The 19,082-nt window shown below is 43.8% G+C and overlaps 1 protein-coding gene and 1 long non-coding RNA gene across 6 annotated transcripts in view; one reads left to right on the top strand and one right to left on the bottom strand.

Annotated features, from left to right (window-relative positions):
- Positions 1 to 290: 290 nt before the first annotated feature.
- On the bottom strand, positions 291 to 16,744 carry ACOD1 (aconitate decarboxylase 1). Of its 3 annotated transcripts, XM_082701395.1 has the most exons (7): positions 16,542 to 16,744; positions 11,763 to 11,867; positions 9,850 to 10,044; positions 6,423 to 6,584; positions 5,475 to 5,564; positions 3,447 to 3,652; positions 291 to 2,542 (listed from the first exon to the last, which is right to left on the bottom strand). In XM_082701395.1, exons 3-7 carry the CDS (start codon positions 9,859 to 9,861, stop codon positions 1,597 to 1,599), a joined length of 1,416 nt encoding a protein of 471 aa, XP_082557521.1. In that variant the 5' UTR covers positions 9,862 to 10,044; positions 11,763 to 11,867; positions 16,542 to 16,744; the 3' UTR covers positions 291 to 1,596. The 3 variants fall into 3 exon arrangements, with proteins under 3 accessions (XP_082557521.1, XP_082557523.1, XP_082557522.1); XM_082701397.1 differs by lacking the exons at positions 11,763 to 11,867; positions 16,542 to 16,744 and having other exon boundaries at positions 5,467 to 5,564; positions 9,850 to 9,961; XM_082701396.1 differs by lacking the exons at positions 5,475 to 5,564; positions 11,763 to 11,867; positions 16,542 to 16,744 and having other exon boundaries at positions 9,850 to 9,998.
- Positions 16,745 to 16,844: 100 nt separating this feature from the next.
- The window catches only part of LOC309849121, a 29,931-nt gene continuing 27,693 nt past the window's right edge, over positions 16,845 to 19,082 (top strand). For 2 of the 3 annotated variants that reach the window (XR_014303499.1, XR_014303500.1), the window contains exons 1-2: positions 16,845 to 16,875; positions 17,391 to 17,551. This is a non-coding gene — a long non-coding RNA (uncharacterized lncRNA). Of the gene's footprint in view, positions 16,876 to 16,919; positions 17,285 to 17,390; positions 17,552 to 19,082 lie in introns of those variants that run through there. The other variant, XR_014303501.1, reaches the window with a different exon arrangement.

Raw genomic sequence — 19,082 nt, 5'->3', positions numbered from 1 at the left:
CAGGACCCTGGGATCATGACCTGAACTGAAGGCAGGCGCTGAATGACTGAGCCACCCAGGCGCTCCTTTCCTGTTGTTTTATATTGTGTTGTCGGTATGTTCTACCTATTACATATTTCTTTTCCTCCTCCTTTCTTGCCTTCATTTGGATTATTTTTTATCCTAATTCCATATTTCTCCCTCTATTAACCTGGAAGCGATACATTTTACTACTGTCTTATAATGGTTACCCTGGAAATGTCAACATGCATACTTGCAAATCATAGTCTAGAGTTAATAGCTTTGCCCTCTTTTTTTTTTTTTTTAAGATTTTATTTATTTATTTGACAGACAGAGATCAGAAGTAGGTAGAGAAGCAGGCAGAGAGAGAGGAGGAAGCAGGCTCTCCACTGAGCAGAGAGCCCAATGCGGGGCTCGATCCCAGGACCCTGGGATCATGACCTGAGCCAAAGGCAGAGGCTTTAACCCACTGAGCCACCCAGGCACCCCAATAGCTTTGCCCTCTTAAATAACACAAGGAATTTAGAATACATTCACTGTAATAACTCCTTGCTTATATCTGTTGCTAAAGTTGCAATTTTTTTTAAAAGATTTTATTTATTTGAGAGAGAGAGAGTAAGAGAGAGCATGAGAGGGGAGAAGGTCAGAGGGAGAAGCAGACTCCCTGTGGAGCTGGGAGCCCAATGTGGTCCTTGATCCTGGGGCTCCGGGATCATGACCTGAGCTGAAGGCAGTCACTCAACCAATTGAGCCACCCAGCGCCCTAAATTTGCAATTTTTAACTCCATAAAACATTTTTGTTATTTTACAAAATCAGTATTTTTAATTACTCACATATATACTTTTTCCCCCCTGTCATCCTGTATTATATCTCCGACTCTTCATCCATGGTATTTTTCCTGAGAAATTTTTATAACAAAAGGCAATATATTGCAGTGATTAACAGCATGGCTTCCAGAGCCAAACTCTTTTTACTTTTTACACTGCTTTTTATTTCTGCTTTATCAATAAGGAAACTGTGGCAGAGGGTTACCCAGTAACATGCCTAGGGTCACATTTAGTAAGTTGTAGGGGCAGGATTTGGGTCCACTAATTCCTTATATCTAAACCTGGTAGCACCCCCTCCCCTGTGGAGGATTTGTAAAAACCCATGGTGTAAGAAATCTGTTGGTGGCACAGTAGGCCAGAGGCCTTCTCCACTGTCAGCAAATTTACATGTAGGTTCAAATTCCCCCTACACCTTGAGGTTTGTGAAGTTCATAAAGAAGTCCTCTGTAAAGATTAACTTTATAAGCAAATTAGAGGTGACTTGAATTTCAGCCTTATGAATGCTTATAAAATCAATTTCTCTGTGTTTCTTACATGTTTATTATTTTGCTTTAGGTAATTGGAACTGTCTGGCAAAATTTATAGGACAAGACTCCTTCCATAAAAATCCAATTCTGTTTCTGGACTCTCTCCAACTTGCTTCCCTTATTCTGGGCCGACCGACTGTAAGCCCTGGCTTTAAAAGCTAATCACCGAATTCTCCCCAATATAAAGTCACTTAGATGTTGATAAGCCTCAGGAGAGATTGTATGTTGGAATTGTTAAATGCTAGATAGATTTTGAAACCATCTCTGGTGGAGAGGGTCCTTTCAGCAGAGTGGTCAGCACAGAACAATCTTCTAGGTCTTCTAGATTCTCGATGATCTCTAAAAACCTTTCTACGGTGTCACAGGACAGCATGCTGGAGGCATTGGCTCTGAACTTCTCTCGCAGGTCTTCCTGGCTCAGTGGTTTTCTCCAGTGGCCGTAGAAGGTGTCCGAGCACTCTGTAAAGGTGGCTCCATCCCTGAGAGTGACACTTATCTCGCAGTACAGTGTGTCGAAGCTGGGCCGGTTGTCCCGAGGGTGCTCCAGCTCCACCTTCCTGAGCAACTCTCTCACCTGTGGCCTGTCGATCTGGCATTTGTGGAATGAGGGGACGGTGATGCCACCATCGAGCAGTGTGGTGCAGGCCACATACTGGAACGAATGACGAGCTGCGTGCTCTGAGTCTGGGAAGGGCCTATTGACATACTGGACATCTGGAATTCTGAGCACAATTCTCTCAACATGGTCAGTGGGAAGCAGGGCTCCGTCTGTGATGAGGTGCTTCCGGACGGACGCAGCTGCGTCCGCCACCCAGTGCGTGGCCAGATGTGCAGGGAACCGCTTGAATGCCACGTCCTGCTGGCCCAGCAGCCAAGTGTGGGAATCTAGGTCTGGAAGAGCTTGTGGGGAATAGTTGGCATAGAAAGCCCCAAAGCCCGTCTGCATATCCAAGACCTGCTTGTTTCCTTGGAGACCCAGCATCGCTAGAAAAGCCGATTCCATGCCATGCCTGGCAGCATTGCCCATATGAAGAGGCTTGGTCTGAGTGGCAGCATTTGCCATGGGTGCCCCGGCATGAGAGACAGCAATAGCCAGGGCCTCTTGGCACTTAGCCATGCTGAGCCGTAAAAGCTTGGATGCTGCGGCCGCGCTCCCCAAAGTTCCTACCACTGAAGGGGGGTGGAATCTGAAAAGTGAAAAAAGAAAAAGAGCAAAGAGCTGGAGATTACAGACCTCAGTCACTAGAAGGCAGCGGTATAGTAGTTGGGAGTATAGATCCTGCAGACCTGCTGCCTGGGTTCAAATCTTCACTCTGCCACTTACTAGCTGTGTGATCCTAGGAAAGTCACTCAACTTCTCTGTGCCTGTTTCCTCTCTCACAAAATGGTGCTAATAATGATATCTACCCCATAGGGTTTTGTGAGTTTTGAATGAATCCACATACTTATAATAGTGCCTGATGCAGTAAATTTTTAATAATTATTGCCAGAAAGGCAAAAGTTGTTTGCTGAAATCATAGGTAGCCATAAAAATATGGCAAGTAGCCATAAAAATGGAGAGCCTGGTAGAAACTGTGAAAATTCACTGAGAATTCCAACCTACTTCTCTCCTAGCAGGTGGGATCAAGTAAAAAGGAAATACAAGATTGAACTATATGATACAGTCAACATGTGACCATTTTTGATTAATCAATTGAACAGTTTCACGATCTTCTGAATGTTCTTGGTCTGAAGGACCTTAGCAAATGTCAAAGTAGATTCTGCTTTGAGATGGGATTAGGAAGGTTCAGAGTACCCGTGGATACCAGAATGACAGGAATCATCCTTGAGCACGAGGCTCTGATTAATTTTATGCTCATGGTTGCTTGACTCTCTAAACCCAAAGGAGACTTTTCATTAGTACTTCTGAAGCCATACCTTTGTTTATGGATATATGGTTCGATATGTGATGGGAAAATTGACTTAGCAGTCAACGCTAATGTGATTATCTTCAACTGAGCTAACCTCTATGTCAGAAGGCTCCACAGAGATAATGATTGACAGGTGAAGGGGAACTTGTGTGCCTCTGCAGGGGACAGATTCTCTCCGTACCTCTTTGGTATGTCACTGGCTTCCTTGGAGAAATGCATTAATTGGCCTTGTACTTCAATCCCAACATTGAAAGCGAGCAGCATATCAAGGCCAGAAAACTTCTGACTTGAAGGGAGAGCTTCTATTAAAGCCATGAGGACAGGAAGGACAGCTCCAGAAGGGTGGGTGGCGGGATGCCATGTGTCGTCAAAATCCATTGAGTGAATCTGTAAACAGACACACAAAAACCAAGAAAGTATTTCCCTGAATGCAATGACCAGTAAGAGTTGAGTTTAGTAATAACTTTATTTGATATGAGATTTTTAGACCCTATGATCTGAACATAAAACCTAGAAGCTGGCTGTAATTCTTGATCATGTGGCTGGGCACAGGACATGCTGTCCTCTGCCCAGAGCAGACAGGACTTTGGGGAGCAACTAGAAAGCCTATCATTTAGCTCAGATCTTACCCAGGTGGCCAGAGCTCTCTGCCACAGCACCTGGGAAGAGCTATATCCCCCTTAAAAATAAGGCTGTGAAAGTAGGTGGTTGTTCCTTTCTCCCTCCTCCACCCTTCAAACAAGTTGCACTAAAAGTTTAATGCCATTTATTCCATATCAGATCATAAATTTTTGTGCCTTTTTATTATGAAATAATTTCAAACTTATGGGGAAGTTGCAATAACTCTTGAACTCAGAATAGCTATTTTTAGCGTGAGCAGGGGAGAGAGGAAGAGGGGAAAGAAGTAGACTCCCCACTGAACCGGGAGCCCATCTCAGGGCTTGATCTGTAGACCCAGAGATCATGACCTGAGCCGAAAGCAGATGCTTAACCAATCTAAGCCACCCAGGTGCCCCAACTATGAAGCTATGTTTTAAAATCATTATTTGCTGCTCCAAGGTTTTATTTCTCTTCATTCTAGACATTTATTTATCCCTTATATGAAATAGTAATAACCAGAAGTTCCTTAAAAATAGAATTCCAGGGGCACCTGGTTGACTCAGTCGTTAAGAGTCTGCTTTCAGCTCAGGTTCGGATCCCAGGGTCCTGAGATGGAGCCCCACATCAGAATCTCGGCTCAGCAGGGAGAAGCCTGCTTCTCCCACTCTCCCTGCTGGTGTTTCCTCTCTCACTATGTTTCTCTCTGTCAAAGAAATAAATAAAATCTTAAAAAAAATAATAAAATTCCATATTGGGGCACCTGGGTGGCTTGGTCAGTTAAGCGTCTGCCTTTGGCTCAGGTCATGATCTCAGGGTCCTGGGATGGAGCCCCATGTTAGATTCTCTGTTCAGCAGGGAGTCTGCTTCTCCCTCTCTCTCTTCCTCTCCTCCTGGCTCATGCTCTTTCTCTCTCTTTCACTCAAATAAATAAATAAATAAGATCTTTTAAAAAATAGAATTCCATATCTATGGGATATGGTTGGTCTGGACACTGGACACTGCTGGATGTGCTATTGGGTTTAACTTTTAATATTCTGAGTTACTGTCCCACAAACCATAAGAATATCTCAGAAATCCCAACACATTCATATCTAACACATTCATATCTATCTATCTTGTATATAGATACAGACTGCCACTGATACACAAAGCGAAAAAATTATCAGATGAAAAGTGCTGATTTTTGCTTCAGAAAATATCGACTGCATGTGGTCATTGTTTCTTTCTCAATAATTATCTGGTGACTGAGAGGATGGATGAAAAGCTGGTTATTGAAGAGAAACTGGTACTGGTCACAACACAAGGAACTGAGTTTGGATATCAGGTTTTATATTTTTTGCTATATATATTCCAGATTTAGATAGCTTACACTGTTTTTATCTAAATCCTCCATCTTATTTCCCATACTTCACAATTTGTTTGAAAAGCATCAATTCACTGTCAAACACGAAAAGTAAAGTAAGTACATAGAAAAGAGGACAAACCACTTCATCTCCCTGAACTTCAGTGGCTCATCCATGAAATATGGAAACTGAAAGATTTCTGAGATACTTCCTGGCTCTGAAATTGTTATTGCTTAACAGTTGAAAAGATTTGTAAACCTCCTTACAGCCACACCATTCACAAAAGCAGCATATGGCGGCGGGAGTCTTAACTCTGGTCGACCCCAAACACTGCTGGACACATTGGAACTGTAGATCTGAAACGAAAGAATATCAGTGAGCCATACAGAGTGGAAACACAGCATGCCAAGTTGCTACTTCAAGAGCCGTTCCTCATATTTGGAGGCATTACTTGAATAGTCCTTATATGAACACTTCGTTGTGGATCGTAGCCTTAACCACTGGATTCCTCTCTTCCTTGTAGAAGAACACAACTTTCTCCATGGAAAGGAGAGGAGATGTTGTTTCTCTGTCCCAGTCTGAGATCCACAGGTGTGCCTGGGGATGCAGTCTGAATTTATTCTTATTTATGCCTTGAGGTTAAACAGGAGGGAAGGTGGACCAGTTGTCCGTACCAAGCACATCCTTTGGAGAGTGGGTATTCTGTCTCCCGCATATACACCCACTCTGCTCAGAGTGCTGAACCAGCTTTTTCTCCAGAGACTTTTAAAGCCTTTGCCTGAATAAATAGTAGATTCTATTAGGGTAGACACTCTTCCTAAAATTGGTCTTCAGACAGTAACTTAGTGAAGAATACGGATGAATATTAAAACTCGGATAAATATAGCATAAAATTGTATACAACAATCCTACGCACACCAAGTACTATCTCCAAAACAGAGTAGAATAATAGGCCATAAACACACATCCCCGGGCACATTGGTGGGTATACCTCATGAGCAGGCTTTTTTTTTTTTTAAGGTTTTATTTATTTATTTGACAGATCACAGGTAGGCAGAGGGGCAGGCAGAGGAGTAGGGGGTGCGGGGAAGCAGGCTCCCCACTAAGCAGAGAGCCCAATGTGGGGCTTGATCCCAGGATCCTGGGATCATGACCTGAGCCCAAGGCAGCGGCTTTAACCCACTGAGCCACCCAGCCGCCCCTGAACTTCTTACCTTACTATATTCGCTGGCTTTGTGAAACACTTCTGTACTGGTTCCCAGGAAGCCAACGCCCAGAGTATCCAGAATCATTCTCTTGCTTCTTTGAATAACATGATCGGTCAGGTGCCCCACGGCCAAGCCATGGATCACTCTGGCAAAGCTTTCTGTGACAGACTTTTAAAAAAAGAGTGTTAGTACAGTGCTATACTCAATCGTTATTTGCTTATTCCTTGCTATACAAGAGCTTGAGGTACTTTTATATGAAGAGTTTTGCTCTTTATATAACTAGGGGATTAACTAGGGGAAACCTAGTTAATCAACTTAAGTTCAGTTCCTGAGAAATGATAAGCACGGAGCCCCTGCTCTGTGTGAGGCGAAGGGATGTGGAAATATGCAATAGCCAGTTTCTGTCCTTGAGTTGAGGACACAGACCAACATGCAGATGTTGGCCACAGAGTGCGTGGGCTATGGCAGAGCAAAGCACAGGGTGAGGAGACGATAGGGGGATATCTTGCCCGTAAGGTGGGCATGCTGGGGCCGGTGGGTCATCTAGGAGCTGCCATTATTAGATACGTGCCAGGTGTCACGCTGACTCTTGTAAATACAGTATCTACTGTGCCACAAGTTTCTGGGTAGGTGTTATGAGCGTCATCTTGCTTTGCAGGTGAGGAGACCCAGACTTGATGTCACTGAGTTACACAACTCTTAAATGGAGGACTTTGGACACAAATTCCTATGGGTCTAACTCCAGACTGCTGCATGTAATTATTAAGCCGTGTTTCCTGAAGAGGAAAACAAACATTGAAACACACAGAGTTCTTACTGAAAATGAGAACTGGTCCCTACTCTGGATCTCCAGAATGAGAATACCCCCCCACCCCCAAGTGAACTAGAAGCTTTGGAAGCAAAGAACAGGATTCTGTGTTTTCATTAAGATCTTTAGGTGATTCTTAAATGCTCTAGTGCTATTGTGGCCAATGTGGTAGCTACTCTCCACCTGGGCTATCAAGCATTTGGAAATGTGGCTAGTCCAAACTAGAATGTGTCACAAGAGTAAAATAAACACTGAATTTTGAAGACTTAGTAGGAAAAAAAAAATTTATAGAGGATCTCAAAAATAATTGTAAAATATTGATTACATGCGAAGATGACAGTATTTAGGATGTATTGGTAAGTGAAATATACCATTATAATTCATTTTATCAGCTTCTTACTTTTTAAAATATGGCCACTAGAAAATTTAAAATACACTTGAGAACCACTTCCTGTTCATTCTTGTTGGTAGAGATCACCTGGAGGTGTGGATACCTGGCCTGGTTATGAAGTCTTAGGGGAGTCAGCAGGGGAAGGTGCCCAGGACAAGGATGGATGTTAAAGGTAGAGGTGGCAGTACAGACTGGGGCTTGGAGGTGCGAGAGATGCAGTGATTTAGGCAAAGCCCAGCTGCAGAGCTGTACACAGTGGGCAGAGGTGGGAGGGCTTTGCAGGGTAGGACTGAGTGGCGGAAGTTCCACCAGGCTGGAGTCTGTGACTTAAAGGGGAGCCATAGTGCTAGCTTTAAAAAGGTCGATATCATCAGACTGTGTTTTGCAGATATTCGGAGGCCCTTGTGTAGCAAATGGATTGAGAGGATAGACAAGGGCAGGCAAAATCCTGGGGTCTGGGCAGTGATATGGCAGTGCCCTCTGCCAAGAGAGGGAGCACAGGAAGAGGGGCTGCTGTCCAGACAGTGATGATGGTCTTGCTGTGAACTTGCTGAATGTGAAATGCCCATGCCCATCCTAGCGGAGAAGACCATTCCGCTGTCGCCCACAAACCAGATCATCAAAACCTGCAGTATTATTTGCAGCAGACTGTTTTGCAGTTCCTTTAAATATCAAGTTCTTTAATGTGTAGGCAATGATTTTGTTTTCTACACGTCTTCCCAAGAGAACATCTATTATGTGTAGCTAAAAACACCCACTCTTCAATTGTGTCTCAGACATGCCTAGCGCTTAGCACCACTTAGTAAATGTCAGCTTGTTTCCCTTTTCTGCTCTGATTATTGCATCATTGTACAACTTCCTTTGCCTTCTCTGAGCATCAGATACCCATTTTAAAACATTAGCTATATAGGGCGAGGGGTTTTTGAATCAGAGGATCTGGGGTGTCTGGGGTTCCCTGATTGATCGGTGTGTGGGCAGAGGTACAGAGATGGAACCAGTGCCCAGCTGAAAGTCCTCAACCTGGCCACCAGCTAGTCCCCTATTTTCAGTCTTCAGATGACCAAGTCTCAGAACCAGTGCCATTTTCAAAAGGATGGGCTATGTGGTATGTCTCTGAAGCTCTGATAGAAAGGTGAAGGGAGCCTGTGGTGGGAGAGAGCAGGAGAGAAGATGGATGGGAGAGAGAGGGTGTTGGCATGGATGCTTCTAATTAGGATGGAGAATAACAAAACTTTGATTGTCCTGCTGCTGGGAATGTGGATAAACATATTTAGGGACAGAGGCAGGGAAGGAAGAAAAAGCATTGGTTTCATGATCCACCAAGTGAAACTTTAAGTTTTGAGAACTGATTGGATCCCTTGTTCTAAGCAAAATGACCTCTTTTCAAGCTTTCTTTCCATCCCCACAGCTCCCACAGTTGAGGGCACTTAGTGATTAGTCATTCATCTCTCCAGGGTTTGATTTGGCTTGGGAGAGGCTTATGGGGAGCGTGTGTCATCGGCCCACCAACGTGAAGCCTGGAAAGGGATTGTGGCATCTGTTTGCCTGATCCCGGGGTGCTAGTGACCTACAAAGGTATGCCCCCTAGAGATCTCCTGACAAGTCCTGCATAGCACCAGTGTCCCACAGAAATTCTCCCAAGGAAGAAGGGCACGTGAGACCGTAAACATGCAACTGCTCAGCTGTCTGCAGGATCGAGCCTGTCTATTTCTAAAATGTTTTTTGGTCTTCCTGATTTTCTCATGGCATTTACAACTTTTTAGTAAAATACTGTGATCAGTGTATAAATTAGGGCAAAATGTGCAGCCATTTGATAAATATTTTACAAGGCCTTGCCACATGTCTGGCACTGTGCTAAGCTTTCTAAAATACCAAACCAAGATGTTAGAATTCCTGCCACAAAAAGATCATCTTCTCCAGGGAACTAAGGACAGCAAACAGATCATCAGGAGGCAATCTGGCCATTCCGGGATGGACACAGACAAAACCGAGAGATTAAAATTCAGTGAACTTGTAATGATTCATTTTCTTCCTAATTCTATGCAACAGAATCACATCTCTTACTGGGAAGGCACCAATGAAAAAAAAGTTGCAGGTAATTAGATAGCCCAGAGGCCGTGAGAAATGCCAAAATGCCATTTTTGATGAAGAAGCAAGAAGCTATAAGGACATTGAGAAAAGGAGAGGTAGGCTAGAACACCAATTTAAATAAGCCATGTAAAATGTGACAATACCTTGAGCATCATGTCGAAAGCAGAGGCTCTCTCAGGCACGAACCAGAGGAGGACTTAGTTAGCTAGGTGACTCCCTTTATACCTTTCACTCCAGCCCATTCCCTTTCTCTGTGTTGTGACGCTAAAGTTTCCACTATTTCAACACCTCCCATATACGTACGCTCACTTCAGCTTCCCGGTGATGAGCTGTCTAACCTACCAGGGGATGAAGAAAGAAACAAGGAAGGAACGGAGAGATGGTCAAATGATTTCTCACAGACCTTGGGGAAGTGCACTGACAGCGAAGCTAGGATTGCATCTTGGGCTTAGATGCCCTGCATCAAACACAGAACAATATGCACTTCTTTATCTAGTACTCCCACTTCAAAAAATTTATACTGAGGAAATCAGCATGGATGTATGTAAGAATCTAGTGAAAAAAAAGTGCACAGATTTGCTAGAAGATTGAAAATTAGAAACAATCAATTCTAAGAAAATTAGGAACAATTTTACCCCATGGAGTAAAATAGGGCATGGGTAGTGTTCAAGGACACTCATTTCTCCCTTCCTTGTCAGTCCCTTGGTCACCATTGTCTGGGGACAAGTGTGCCAGCCTGAGTTCCTGGTAGCTTGAAATGAAGAATCTAGAAGGTCATTGGGAGTTAATCATACTTTTCCCCAGCTCGATCCTTATTTGGTCCTGCCCTGCATTTTTACAGATTCAGATCTCTGGTTCCTGGTCCCCTGCCCAGTTGCTGGGATACACTGCCTGCCTCCCTGCCCTTGCCCAGGGCAATTGCCCCATAGCTTCTTTGCTTATGATTAATCACTGTGTCTTGGCTACTCTGGATCTCTCTCTGCTTCTCTGGGTAATTACTGTTTCCCTTGGGCTGTCTAGTCTTAGACAGTTGGTTTATACTCATAGTGGTCCCCAAAACAGGTTATTTAACATCTGAGCAATTCCTAAGACCACTTTTACATGAAATGAAAAATAGGCTAAGATAACTTTAAGCATCTCATCGTGGAAAAGCTTTATAACAGAATGATGAGGGGCGCCTGGGTGGCTCAGTCGGTTGAGTATGTGCCTTTCCTCTGGGGTCATGATCCCAGGTCCTGGTATGGAGCTTGCATCTCCCTCTCCCTCTGCCTGCGCCTCCCCGTGCTTGTGTGCTCTCTCTCCCTCTCCTCTCTGTCAAATAAATAAAATCTTAAAAAAAAAAAAATAAATAAAGGTATGATGGGTTTAGTAAGTCTGATGAACTTTAACAAGTTTTGCCTGTATTTTTTTTTTAATGTGTCAACTTGGCTAGGCTATGGTATCTGTGGATTGGGTCAAATACCAGTATAGATATTGCTTTGAAGGTACATTAACATTTAAATCAACAGACTTTGAGGAAAGCAGGTTATTTTCTATAATGGGCCTCATCCAATGAATAGAAGTCCTTCGGAGAAAATACTGAGATCCCCCAAGAGGGAAGGAATTCTGCCTCCAGACCACGGTTCAGACTGAAGTCTCCTGGTCCACTCTTCTCTGGGTCTTCAGCCTGCCAGCCTCCCCTGCAGATTTCATACTAACCAGCCTTTGTGATCACATGAACTGATTCTCTGAAATCTCTATCTTACTTGCATGCATTCTAGTCAAACACACACACACATACACACACACAGCACACACACATTCTATTGGTTTTGTTTCTCTGCAGAACCCTAATACAAAATGCCCTCAGGACCAGTAGCTTCCATATCATTTGTCTTTGTATCTCCAGTACCTTTAATAGTCTCTGCCCCATTCTGGGTGCTGTGTGAATGAATGTGTGAGGGAAGGCATGACTGTGTACCTTATGTGGGTATGGTAGCTCCAAGTCCCTCCCGTATTCTACTTTTTGGACAGTTGAGAAATTGCATTTCAGCTCCAGGAGGAACATTCTACCTACTTGTCCAAAGATGGATGGCAAGAGGTTTTCCTGAAAGGCTCTGGAGCTCCTCTGCGTGTGTGGACTTTTGGAAGGCTGGGACCAGTTTCGTCTCAGGAGCTCAGCCTGCGGAGGGATGAAATCTGACCTTGGGACCAGTTGGCGGCATGGAGTCATGAGAGGAGTTTAAAGAGACCAACTGGCCAACCCAGTAGGGCTTTGCTAGGAATGTGCCTTCATGAGGTCATGTGTGCGACCCCACTGGATCCAGCCCTGAGTGCTGAGCTCCACTGGGGAGGGATGCCTCACCCTCTTAAAAGGTGGAGGCATAGATCAGAATGCCAGTCTGTCATTTTATACCTTTGGGTTGCAAGGCTAGGTACTTTGACCGTGGAGCGTCTTTATCAGGGCTGGGAAGCCAGGTCGGGAATGGCAGGCTGCTTGCGGAGTCTAGGACTGGAACACAACAGTGGCAGCAGAATTCAAGGATATTCACCAGGACATTCACATGTCCCTGCCCCCACACAGGGGCTACTTCTCTGTTGGTCTTCACCAGATGCAGTCCTTTCAGGTTATGCTAGATGGTCTCTGTTTACTTCTTTTTCTTTATTCCCCTTCAAGAATCCGTACTGATCATCTTCCTCTTCTTGTTGCAACACTCCCATACATGACAGCACATTCTTGTTTGCTCATGTTTTCAGTGTAGTTCTCAGAAATTACACTTGACTTCTTGTAACTGGGAAGGTGTATGCTTACTTGTGGCATATCATGTCTTCCTGAAGTATCTTCATGGTCCTGAGACCTTGTCGTTGCTCTTAGAAATCTGTGGTTTCATCTCATCTTTAGTATGGGTCATTTGTACAGAACCCAGTTGTCATGTGTGGATTTTGCTAGTTTAATTTGGAGAGGTATTCTGTGTGCCCCTGCCCTGGGGGTCCCTCATGTTGCTCCAGTGCATGAATAACAAGGAATAGGCCCAAGAATGAATAGGACTGATCATGTTTCAAAGTATTAAAATTTTAAGGTAAATAAGTAGTGGAAAGTTGGGGTGGAAGAAAGAAAATGATTAGGAATGACATGATTAAAAACTAAAATAAGGGGCTCAGTGGGTTAAGCCGCTGCCTTCGGCTCAGGTCATGATCTCAGGGTCCTGGGATCGAGTCCCGCATCAGGCTCTCTGCTCAGCAGGGAGCCTGCTTCCTCCTCTCTCTCTCTCTGCCTGCCTCTCTGCCTACTTGTGATCTCTCTCTGTCAAATAAATAAAAATAAAATCTTAAAAAAAAAAAAACTAAAATAAGTCCAAAAGCAAGGTTGAATATGGCCCAACAAGGATAGAGTAGGCGAGTAAGCTAAAAATATGAAATGCCACACAGTACACTCGCATAAGTTGTGAACTGCTTCATATGTAGGAGGGCTCCACGTACATCGCAGACATTGTAGCTTTGTAGAACTACTATGATAATTGGGTAGCAGAAGACATGAAGTTTTTCATTCCAATGAGATCATTATAACAGTTTTTCAGATGAGGAAAGTGAAGTATGCTGGAAGACCATTCTGCATGGGTCTCACACATATCTCCACATTTTGCCAGCAGACGCACTGACTCTTTATTTCAGAATATCTTTTGAAGAATGTGCGTAGTAAACAGCCTTTGAAAGTAGAAGTATTATTTCTTTAGAGGAAAGGGCAGGAAGGCTTACTGCCTACTATAAAAGACTTAGGTTCCTGAATTCAGGGTTCTTCTCTGTATGTAATAAAGTTTGCTATATGTGCAGATGTCTCCTTTTTCTGTTGTTGTGGGAAAGGGGGCTTTTCTTCCTGCAAGAAAAACTGATATTCTTTCTGTGAGTAATTCTCTGTGAGAACAAAAGTTCTTTGTCTCTGGCCCAGTTGTCTCATGTCTTCAGCCACCATCCATGAAACTGCGGTAGGCTACATCGTTAGCTTGCTTGTACGATAATGTCTCAGTCCTTGACAAGAAGTCTGGAAGAAGGGGAGCATTTTTCTGAAGAGTAAAAAGGTACTCTCTGAACAACCAGGAGCCAGAAAAGAGTGAGCTAAGTTCAGAGCATAACATAAAGAGGAGACAAGGTGGAGATAATCAGCAGGGACTGTTTTTCTAGCCATTTCATTGATCATCTATGTAGAGTTAAGCCCGTTACAACTTCTAAGATCAGTGCTGACCTGAGTGTAAGATTCTTGACCCTTTCTACCTAAAAAAACTCAAGTAGGGGAGATTTTAGAAATCTGTTCCTCAGGTCAGGCCCCAGACTACAGAAACAGACTCTCTAGGGGTGACATGCAGGCATCAGTATTTTTTTAATCCTCCCCAGATGATTCCATTCGTAGCCAAGGTGAGAGCCTAAGATCCTGAGATTTACTGATGATGTTACTGTTCTCCTGTGGAACCAGCCCTTACTGGTCTCCCAGCTTCCACTCTGGGATTTAAGGCTTGCTGCCTCTCCAGATATGTGCCTGGCTTTGTGAAGAGCCCTACAGTTGCTCTAGCTCTGGCCTGCTCTTTCTCAGTCTTTCCCTGGGGCCCACAGATCTCTCCAGATGCTGTCTCTTCTCTCCATGCAGTTCTGACTTTTGTCTGATTTCTCCTAAACTGTGTCAGGCTCCACTGGGCCACAAATTATTTCTTTAATGACCCTTAGCACTGGAAAAAAAAAAATGTAGGGCCCTTCTGCCCTTTATGCCTACTTGTAATAAAAATTAATATTTATGAGACACTGAATATTAGGCACTATTTTAAGAGCTTTATATATATTAATGTACTGTTTAATTCTCACAAAATGTGAGATGCAGGTGAGGAAGCTGTGGTGGTGAGAGCTGAGTGACTTGCCTGAGGTCACCCCATGACGTGGGAGAGCCAGGACTTAGAGACGGGCAGTCTGGCTCCAGACTCAGCCATGCTAAATGGTAAAAGGAGTGTAAAGAAGTTGAATGATATGTTTCCCCCAGGTATCTACTTTGATGCTTTTATGGGAGGAAATGTCAAATTCTTTCAAAAATTTAGTCTTACATTTTTGGTGTCCCTGCTTAACAGCTGCTGTAAGCACTTGCCCATTTCCTCCATTGGGCAACTGAGCGCTGCTGTGTTACCTCATGTCACCCTTCCCTGACGCTGGCTGGGGGCATCAGTGCTGCCTGCACGTTGGATGCAGAGGACATACCTGCTTGACAAAGTTTCAGCTGGCACCTGGCAGCGTCTGTTACCCCAAAGCCGACTCACTAGTGTGGATGGATCTGTTAAATGCTCATTTCCATAACTAAGCATTAGTCTGTCTGGCTTGGTTGTCTGAGTCCCAAGACAGCCTTGGGTCTCTTCATCATGGGAAATAACCCAACACTTAGTTCATCTAGGCAAGCAGATTTACTTGTTTAGAGGAGTGGTTCTCAAACTGTGTCTATCAGGGTCACCTGGAGGACTTGTCCCTAGAGTTTCTTTTACAAAGTCTGGGAGGAGGTTCAAAAATGAGCATTTCTGACAAGTTCCCAGGTGGTGTCCCTGCATCTGGTGCCATAACCATGTTCTGGGAACCATAGGCTTACACCAGTGCTGCTGCAGTGTGTTCTAGACACCAGCATCTGCTGGTTGCTGGAAATGCAGAATTCTAGGCCCAGCCTGGACCTATCAAATCAGAATCTGTTCAGTAAGTTTCTCAGCATGTGATTTGGGTGCACCTTTAATCATGAGAAGTATTAGTTTAGATCATGTGTTTTGATTCCATTTAGGACTTTTAATGTCAAACAAGAAAAACCTTATTGGATATCAATAGCCAAAGGACATTATACTATATTGTGGCCACAAAGGAGACCAAATAAGAATTTATGGGTGACTGAGGGCAAATCTATTACAACTCACTCCAGATGATTCAGCACTGTGTCCTTCTTACAGAGAGAAGGTAATGTCTTCAAATTGTTAGCAATTTTAAAAGATTATTAATACTCGTACGCTCAATGCAGCCTAATGCCAGAGGGGAAAAATGAGCTTTTTTAACTCCTTCTCTTTCAGTAAAACAATGGATGGTATAACATACACACTCAGTTTAAAGGTTACTTAGAGTTTGAATACTTCGAAAATCAGTCAGTTAGAAATACAGACTGTTAGTTCTGGGTCACTGATGGTAGGAGATAGAAAAAAAGTGCTATTTTTACAGTTATTCTTACATTTTGGAAAAAAATAAAGATAGACAAGATAAAGTATGTCAGCTTTGCTTTCTAAAAAGTGGGAAGAAAAAGATTATCGAGATTCTTGTTATGTTTCCTAAGTTTCAGTGAAGAGTTTTGGGTATTGAAAGTCAAAGATGAACAACCAGATGAGCATCCAAACACAGTAAGAGAAAATAATTTGCACGAGTCAGTAAATTCTGACGAGCTGCACGAGAATAATCAAGCAATACCAACAAAACTGCTATTTCAAGCCCAAAATGTACAAAATGGAATAATTTAGTAAATGTTTCTGAAATATAAAATCTCAATGATACAAAAGCCCCAAACTTAATAATCCAAATAACCATCTTTCTTGAGTGTGTATGTTGTGCCAGGAACTGAGCTAAGAGCTTTATCTACGTTCAACACAATCTCATTGCCCATCCTGGTCCCATGGCTGCTGGTATTTTGCAGATGAGGAGACCAAAGCTCAAGGAGCCAAGAGTCTGTATGCTTCTTTACTTCTCCATGCTGTCAGTGTGGACACTGTCTGCGAGAACCTTTTGAAATACTTATTAGCTTATTTTGCCTGAATGTTGCTGGTAGGAAGATACAGAGGAAAACATTCACATATTTACTTACTTTGCCTTTTAGTAAGATGAAGAATATTGGGACGCCTGGGTGGCTCAGTGGGTTAAAGCCTCTGCCTTCAGCTCAGGTCAGGATCTCAGGGTCCTGGGATCAAGCCCCGCGTCAGGCTTTCTGCTCAGTGGGGAGACTGTTTCCCCCTCACTCTCTGCTTGCCTCTCTGCCTACTGTGATCTCTGTCAAAAAAAAAAAAAAAAAAAGATGAAGAATACTTTCGGTGACCAATTGTCTTGATGTGCCTGGGACTGAGGCGTTGCCCCGGAAAGTACTGTGATGTTGATTAGTCTCTGGGAAATTTGGGGAAGTGCAGCCCCTGAGTTTAGGCTCTGTAAGTGGCGGGCTTGGGCTTTTCTCTAGTTTTAGTTAACAAACACTTTTTAGTGAGAAAAGGGGACTAAAAGCACTGAAGTGCCTTTAGATCTATTCTTAATGCATTAATGAATGCTGAGCCTTCTGTCACTAGAATTGGCTTTTTATTTTTCTTTTAAGCAGGCTTCCCACTGAGGAGGGAGCCCCATGCAGGGCTCCATCCCAGGACCCCAGGATCATGACTTGAGCCTAGGACAGACGCTTAACCTACTGAGCCACCCAGATGCCCCTAGAATTGTTTTTTGTTTTTGTTTTTGTTTTTCTTTCGGCCATATTGATGGATTTGTGGGATATAGTGGGCCTGAGGAGAATCACAGTCTTACTTCTGGAAACCAGATACTGTGATTTGCCCCACTTAAAGGAACATGGTGAAGTAATCAGCTTTGAATGGTCCTGGATGTATTTCAAAGGCTTTGTGCACTTTGACTTTTAATTTTTTTTTTTTTAAGATTTTATTTATTTATTATTTGACAGAGCACAAGCAGGGGGAGCAGCAGACAGAGGGTGAGGGAGAAGCACATTCCCCGAGGGGGAAGCAGAGAGCCTGATGCAGGACTCATCCCAGGACCTGAGCGGAAGGCAGACGCTTAACAGACTGAGCCACCCATGCGCCCCTCTTTTGACTTTTTTAACTGGTAAGTGAAAAGGCCAGCCTTCTTGCTGTACACAAGCAACCCCCCTATGTTTTTAATTTTGGCTTGTGAATGCATCTTTAGTGAAGTTGATGTGGTTTGAAGTGGTGGGGTTTGGAGCCAGTGGGCAAGAAAGAATTCTTGAGATGTCTTTGGTCCCAAAAGGTGATTAAAACCCTGGGGCAGAAAGAACTCCAAGGGCTTGTGAGGAGTGGCTGATTATATACGTAGGAGCTGGGGGAGGTAAAGACACTGGCAAGTTTCCAAAAGGACTTTGATATGCTAAAGAAGACTCCTGGGACCCTGGAGACCTAGCTATTGTCAAGCTAAGGTTGTTTTCCTTCTAACAAAGCACTAGCAGTGAGACAAGTTTGGGTTCCCTGGAGGAATGTTACACATTGCCTGCCTCAAGTATTTGTCAATGGGCTGCAGGTTATAAGGATATTTAATTTTTTCTATGTTGCCTCTGCCTTTGTTCTCCACATCAGAGTTTTGTCTGTGGATCTCCATAGGAGCCTGAGTTGAGGGCACAGCCCTTCCTTACTCAGGGCAGGTTTTACTTCTGCTGGGAGAGTCCCAGCATTTTATGATCTTGGGGTTGGGAGGGCAGGGAGCAGTTCTCATGCTTATTTCTGCCTTGCTAGATGGGGACCATGCAGGTAGTATAAAGTCAAATCATAAGATCATGGAAGGGCAGACCTATGATTGTTCATTCTTGTGGTGAGGTACTTTCCTGCCCCTACTCTGAGCCCACATGGAGATAGGCAGGGGTTCTTGTTGACTCTCTATACTGGTGGGTGGTTTTTCTGGTGTTATCTAGGGCTGCCAGATGAAATACACAGCTCCCGGTTTAATCTGAATTTCAGATAGGCAACAAATAATTTTCTAGGGTTAGTATGGCCAAATACTATACTGGACATACCTATATTAAACATTTATTTGCTGTTCATTGCATTACTGATTTAACTAGAGTGCTGTTGAAGGATAATTGGAAGGCAGGCAAGTGGGGACAAGGCTCCCCACCTCCCCCAAGGAGGAGACCACTTTCAAAAGGATTTTACACCACCCTGGAAGGAGCCCTCCACCCTTTCCCATACGATAGATAGGTGACGAAATCTGATTGGATGACAGGCAGAAGGAAGGTTAATCAGATTGAAATAGTGTGCCAACAAGTCCCTTAAAACTCAGACTTAGAAACTGGTAGCAATCTATTTGGGTGCCTTCCCTCCTTGGGAGCTTCGTACTGTTACTTTGACCCTTGCTCTGCTGCCCACAACACTGTGTGGTCTACCTCTTCATTCTTCGAAGTGACGTAACCAAGAACCGTAGCCACCGATGGAGGAAAAAAAATCCTCTAATACTATTGGGTCCATGGTCAAAGGAACAAGACTGATACAAAGCTAAGGTCAAGCAAACTTTATTTCACGCCAAGCATCGAGAATCAAACTGACCGGGGGCCGTCTCTTGCAAAGAGGCGGTGACCTCTCTGCCTTACAGACTAGCCTTTAAGGGCAAAGGCCATGTGGTTGGGCCT

Source organism: Mustela nivalis (genome assembly GCF_964662115.1).
Source record: "Mustela nivalis genome assembly, chromosome: 15".
NCBI classification, from domain to species: Eukaryota; Metazoa; Chordata; class Mammalia; order Carnivora; family Mustelidae; genus Mustela; species Mustela nivalis.
The sequence above is the reverse complement of the archived record's forward strand: the minus strand, read 5'-3'. Positions and strand labels throughout refer to the sequence as shown.

Excerpts from the sequence above, each read along its gene's own strand:
- ACOD1 (XM_082701395.1), bottom strand. Across the intron at positions 3,653-5,474 it reads CTTTTGTGAATGGTGTGGCT|ATTCACTCAATGGATTTTGA; the intron begins GTAAGGAGGTTT and ends GTCTGTTTACAG. Across the intron at positions 2,543-3,446 it reads GCCAGTGACATACCAAAGAG|ATTCCACCCCCCTTCAGTGG; the intron begins GTACGGAGAGAA and ends TTCACTTTTCAG.